Raw genomic sequence first — 6,273 nt, 5'->3', positions numbered from 1 at the left:
GAGGATTACTATTTTAATTAAATTCGGCGATTTTGGGTAAAATCTGCCGATTATAAAACATCCACACAGTAATAAAAACAAACATAGTAATTATGAAAACAGTGTTCATCATGAAATACATATATACAGCCCATGGCCAGTGAAAGTGGCCATAACACAATTATATAGGGATACAAAATTATATACTCGTTTGATTCTAAATAACTACAATAGTCATGGATACGTTAATTTTTACACAATTCAGTGTTCAGTTATATTTCTCCGCAAGACCTTCCCTGCACCATGTAAGTGGACACGTTGTAGGGCAGTAGCACTCCCTTATGTAGGAAGTCTGTGAGGTGTTTGGTACACGAGCAGCAGGCAGCAAAGGGAGAGATGAAGATGTACAGGACGGCTGCTAACAGTCCGAGAGGAATGGCAATAAAGATAAGGAAGAGGAACCAGATTACGGACATAAACCAGCCACAAGCCATCTTGACCTGTGGGGGGGGGTGCCCAAACGGGAATATTGTTATTCATAATACTTACAATTATTCAAGGCAGTCAAGTTTAGTGGAGCCTCTCAAACCAACACCTCAACAAAGGCCATACATGTATAACAATTATTATACATGTATAACAGCCAATAAGCTAGGGTTTCACTATAATTGTGTATTGACTGTTATATCATTATTACCAGTACAATAGTGGAATAGATAATACAATTGCCCGAGGGTACAATCTTATCACATACTTTCCACATTATTATACAATGTGTGGAGAAGTATACGCAGCCAAATTGGGGATAACGAACAGAGCTAGTATCACAATGACAGATTAAATACCACAGACATTAACACATTCTGTAACTATACAACAACATGAGATCAACCAAATATTTCGTCTAATATCTCAGTTTGTGGTATCACTGTTTGAAAACACTTTGGTCGGAAATGAAGGTATTCAGTGTATTAAACGAGGAATTGTAACAGGTTGAGAGTGGAGAGAGGACGTACCATTGCAAACACAGTTTGTTAAATAAGTATGGTTAAGAGTGCAATAATTATGGGATTACAATCGAATAACAAGCAATGGCGAGGCTTCTACGCCGAGTGCTATGCTGCTATTAACCTTGCCAGTGCTTGCTATGAGGCTATTAATCCCTTATTACACGAGTAAACCATACTTATGATGAAGTTCTCTGCACTTTTATTAACATTTTCATCCGTGGCCGTTTTTTCGAAAACAATACGTTGTCATTGACAGTGTGCAATTATTCGACAGGTAATTGCACACTGTTAATAACAACGTGCAATTACTGGTTTGGATGTGATACGGGATTAATTGCTGTACACTCTCCAGTCACTAATAGCACATCATACTAAAAGTATTAAACGCAGGGGGCCATTATTTTAACCTACGTCGGCCCTAGTAGTCTATTACTGACTGCTGTGGGCCTGTGACTCATGGACCTGTGACTAGCAGTACAGTTATATTTGAACACTACTTGCTAGCAACAAATGTTCCAGTGGATGTAGTATCTATGAGGTACTGTACAATTTATGATCAGTATAGAAAGGCAGGACCTAACTTCCCAAACTAGGCTCTACATTGTAGCTGCTGGCTGTGAGCCATGATACAATCTACATACTTAGCTTGTCTTATAATTATACAGTAAGCTCACCAATATATAGCCGTGTAACTGTTCTTTTAATAGTCTCTAGCTCTAGGTTGTTCAATGCTTTGTCTAGCATGCAATCAATATTGAAATTGGCAATGATCGTTAAAAAATAAAAGGTACAATGGGAGTGTTATGTAAATTCAGTGTTCATTCATTGTTTTGTGATGATTTTTCCAGGAGGAATTGAGAGAAGACGAGCAAAGACGAATACATTTCCCGACATGTTGGTAGAATCTGTGGAGAAAAAAAACATTGTGTCACCGAAGCTCTACAACATTATCAGTTGATGTAACATTTTGTTTGATGGTTCATATAATGTGAACCTGTGTCATATGACCAACCTTCCACAAACTATTTGACAGTTATTACAGATGTACTAACCTCTGAGGTAGGCAGTAAGAACCCAGTGTAGATGGTGGTGGTGTTGTTGGGTCGTGGTCTCAGCTCCACTGTCAGTGGTACCAGGTCATCACTGTCAGGTTCACTAGGGTCATTACGGTAGTCCAGCAACCTGCAAGGGAAAAACAAAAATTAGTGCAACAATTATATGCATAAACCCCTTGGCCACCCGTGATATAAATTAAGGTTAAGACTCGACTCTAGATAGAATTAGGCAATTCACTCTTCATAATTTTCATGCTTTTCTAAAAGGAAAATTTATAAGAGTGGACGCTCGATCCGCAGGTCTTTAGCCAGCATCAAACATGCCAACTTTGAGTGTTGATCACTTCGCAACAATAAAATCGCCAAAACCTAAACTGGTCAGTACATACGATTCTTGCCAGAATGCAATAGTTAGAGCGCAAAGGAGCGCAAAGGATGCTTATTTGGCTCATTCGCAAGGTTTTTCCCCTACAAAATATCCTAGTAATGCGGTACATTGTCTTTACCTAGAGGCTCTTCTGGATGCAACTAATACTATATTAAGAGTCATACCAATCAGCGAATGTTCCAGCTGCAGAGTAGAGGTCGTACATCTTGTGAGGAGTGTAGAGATGTCCATCACCACTCGCAGTAGTAGCCATTCTCTCAGCGGCCTCCTGTATCACGCTCAGATCACCGACATCCTCCCCACTAAACGCTGCAAGAGAGGAGTTGCTTTAAAACGTTGCTCAAATCAGCTTAGCAAAATGGTCATACTACAGCTAGTAATATTAATTGCACTAGTACTGTACGCAACAATAAAGAGGTGCAGGATTGTAGCTCCAATTCTCATGAATCGGTGGTGAACTAACTACACTACATGTACAGTGTTGTACAAGTAGAAATATAAACATGCATGGGAAATATAAACATATGGCTTTGTAGAAAGTGTTAACTTTTCAGCATGTTGATAGAATCACCTAATACAACAGTAGCCGTCACACAGTTGAGTACATGCATGCACTCTAGACTAGTACACCAACTGCCACACATACACACACATATATACTTATATATACGACTCGATCACCTGGAGGGTACAGAATTTTCTGATGGTACGAGTGGAAGTCAATGGCTCCAACCACTCTCCCCAATGACTTGATGTAGGCCGTGAGTACCTGCACCTCTAGTTCAGACCCAGCCACATGACCATGGTACAACTCACTGCACGGGTCATCAGATTGACTGTACGTGTCCTGCATGGGAAAGTGATGTTAAAAATTTGGCTTGTATACATGTATCACAGATCGTCCATCTAAAAATTCAATCTAATAGAGCTCCCTAAAAGTAAGAGCCACTGCGTACAACTTGAATTTGAAGAATTGTAACTACTCAAATGCACAATTTGGAGCGGTCAACTGAGCCAGCTACTACTACTAAACTTACTAGCTACTAAACTGAATATAGGTCAACATTTGGCATACATGTCTCACAATAAAAATTCAATTTAATCGAGCTCTCTAAAAGAATGAGCCACTGCGTATTGAAGAATTCTAATGCACAATTTGGACCGATCAACTGAGCCAGCTACTAGCTACTAACTCTACTACCCTAACCCTGACCTGGTCCCAATGGCTGTCAAAGTTCCTGTTGAGGTCCACCCCCGCACACTCCGAGCCTTCCAGCGGCTGCACGTTCTTTCTCCACAGTCGGTACTTCGGATACTGAACCCACGTTGCCTGGGAAACAAGAGATTAGTAGTCAAACTTTGGTACGTGTCTTGTATGACAGGTCCTAACAAATTAAACGCTGATTGTATAGAAAGCCTGTCCTACAGTAACGATGAATGCATGGTGCTAAGAGCAACCTCACAACCTTTTGTAAGAAGCATTCAACAGTACCAGCATGAACAGACTGATGTCATTGTGTACGTATATAAAACTCACATAATATCCGTCAGGGTTGGCCACTGGCACAATGACAAACTCCACCTCCTTCAGTAGTCTGAGTAGCTACATGTACATAGGCAACAAATCACTCAATAGCTGTCACAATAAAGACAATAGTAACGAATACATGTACTCATTCAACAGCAAAAGGTACACTTACTGTACTTGTTTAGACTTCATATAATGCAAGTGTTTGACTAGCAAGATGCTATATACACAAACAACATAAACAAACATAAACCTATTACATGTACTTGGTCCACATGTATGCTACATACATGTAACACATGTACAATGTACAGACCACTCACTGTAATGTCTGAGGGGTGTGGTGTGGCTAGTCGGTAGGACAGGTACATACACACACTACCACTGATCCACTCTCCTGCAGTCAACACACACACACAAAAGTACATGCATTGATTTAGTTGCGATCATTAAAGTATGTATGTACATGTAGGTCACAGTACAATTCTCAAAACCTTCCTTTGAAGAAAGCTATCCCAGTTACTGTCACAAGAATTATTATAAATTACACAGTGCAGTTACTAAACTAACTCACTTGAATGCAGCAAGCATTGTAGGTAGATCTTTGGTTTGCTTCTCTGTTCGTTCCTATCGGTGAAGTGGAGTGCAATAATCTCTCTCTCATAGTAGGTCTTCCCGATGGTCTTGTTGAGGGTCACGATGTGAGGGTAGTCTTCAGACAACCTCTGGTACCAGTGGTACAAGGATGAGAGATTGTGCTGCAGTCGAGAGGAACAGGTGCAAACAATTAGTAGCAAGGCAATACTAAAACGAGGAGGCATTTAAACTGTAATTTGAATAAGTGCTCCATTTTGCACTCTGCACTTTACTAGCACGATACCGAGGCTCATAAAATCACTATAAAATTATCATATCTGATCGGACTTACATATTGTTTAAACAATTCTCCAACATCGAAGTCATCTTTTTCTTTCGATATCTCCTTGTCACATACGCCCTCAGGACACTTATCATCATCACCACCGGAAACACTTCGTCTCAGAACATTGTGCTCAAATTCCTCTATCGATGTCTTCTGCCTATTTATCACACCTCTGAGTTTATCCGGTAGTCTAAAATCATCTTGAACATGGTGTTTCAAAGTGTGCCAGTTCCTGGCTAGCTCTGACGCGATTAGATCCTCCATTTTCGCTAGTAGAGTACAATTTCTGAGTCCCATTTGCTCGAGTTCAGGAGAGCTACTTATAGAGGTGATGAATTCGACCGTGACAGCCTCAGAGGTGGCGCTCGAGTGAAGGACCTCTAGACGGTGGTTGTCTCCATTAGAGTAGAGCTCTTGAAGGTATGATACTCCCACCAATGAACAACTGTATTGGAAAAAGGAGAACACAACTGTTATATAGCTATCGATGTGTTTTCGACATAAACGTTATACCGTATAGCGCGAAATTTTCGAGGGGCTTAATTTTCGTGGATTTCGTGGGTTAGCAATCCTACACGAAAATTAAGTCCACGAAAATCGTTCTTTGCCTGCTATAACGTGCAAGATTTAAAGGCGTGGCTTCCGGTAAGCAGTCATTCCGCGAACATTGTGCAACGAAAATACTTTTAGAGGCCAATCCACGAAATATAAGTGCCTCGAAAATTTCGCGCAATACGGTAGTTACTAGTTTAAATGTGCACACCTGATCTAATTATCTTATCCGTCCAAGTGGTGGTTATATTCAATCATTCAACTAACATGTAGGCATAGTGCCACCACCACCAACCATATGGACATATTACTCTAGAGAATACTCAACTTACACAAATACTAACATTGATGTCTGCTGAAACATTAACTCTTTGGTTTATACTGTACTTCTTTCCGACTAGACTAGCTAGCTGCACGACTCTCACCAGCTCCACACTGTGGCTGTTGCAGCATCAATATGAGGGGAGGGTAGTGAGTGGTTGGTAGGCTCTGCCCTCAGCGCCACTGCTGCTAGGAGACAGCTGCCAACCAGTAGACGAGTCACAAGCCTCAGCATATTTAGAGGTTGCTTCACACAGAGCTATCCGATCTGCATGTGGTAACAAAGCGAAAGATCATACTCATAGAGTACATCTAGCTAGTTTATTGTGAGACACTGAAATAGTATTTTGCACCACTTACTCCTGGAGATTCTTTTGAGCTAGATTTGGTCACACAGATAGAGCTTGTGATTCTGAATCAGACTGCATGATTTTGCACAATGAACTCCATTGTTCTCCAGTTTATCGAGGGTAAATGAACTAAGCCGCGGCCAAATAATTACTTTGAACTTTGAACTA

General features: G+C 40.7%; 2 protein-coding genes across 2 annotated transcripts in view; one reads left to right on the top strand and one right to left on the bottom strand.

Annotated features, from left to right (window-relative positions):
• The window catches only part of LOC135347803 (uncharacterized), a gene marked incomplete in the record, with an annotated part of 825,189 nt that overhangs the window by 320,115 nt on the left and 498,801 nt on the right, over nucleotides 1-6,273 (top strand).
• LOC135347894 (zinc carboxypeptidase-like) lies at nucleotides 1,757-6,259 on the bottom strand. Its single transcript, XM_064546008.1, has 11 exons — nucleotides 6,116-6,259; nucleotides 5,860-6,023; nucleotides 4,889-5,327; nucleotides 4,535-4,718; nucleotides 4,284-4,357; nucleotides 3,970-4,035; nucleotides 3,646-3,762; nucleotides 3,114-3,279; nucleotides 2,597-2,741; nucleotides 2,042-2,171; nucleotides 1,757-1,894 (listed from the first exon to the last, which is right to left on the bottom strand). The coding sequence occupies exons 2-11, from the start codon at nucleotides 5,988-5,990 to the stop codon at nucleotides 1,808-1,810; spliced, it is 1,539 nt and encodes a 512-aa protein (XP_064402078.1). The 5' UTR covers nucleotides 5,991-6,023; nucleotides 6,116-6,259; the 3' UTR covers nucleotides 1,757-1,807.

This window comes from Halichondria panicea, chromosome 14 (genome assembly GCF_963675165.1).
Source record: "Halichondria panicea chromosome 14, odHalPani1.1, whole genome shotgun sequence".
Lineage (NCBI taxonomy): Eukaryota > Metazoa > Porifera > Demospongiae > Suberitida > Halichondriidae > Halichondria > Halichondria panicea.
This window is presented reverse-complemented; position numbering and strand designations above follow the sequence as displayed.

Bases quoted from the DNA above. Each gene is read 5' to 3' on its own strand.
- LOC135347894 (XM_064546008.1), bottom strand. From the start codon at position 5,990: ATGCTGAGGCTTGTGACTCGTCTACTGGTTGGCAGCTGTCTCCTAGCA. The intron at 4,358-4,534 runs GTGAGTTAGTTT...TGTTGACTGCAG, and splicing joins ACAATGCTTGCTGCATTCAA to GAGAGTGGATCAGTGGTAGT. The intron at 3,763-3,969 runs GTGAGTTTTATA...CTTGTTTCCCAG, and splicing joins CCAACCCTGACGGATATTAT to GCAACGTGGGTTCAGTATCC.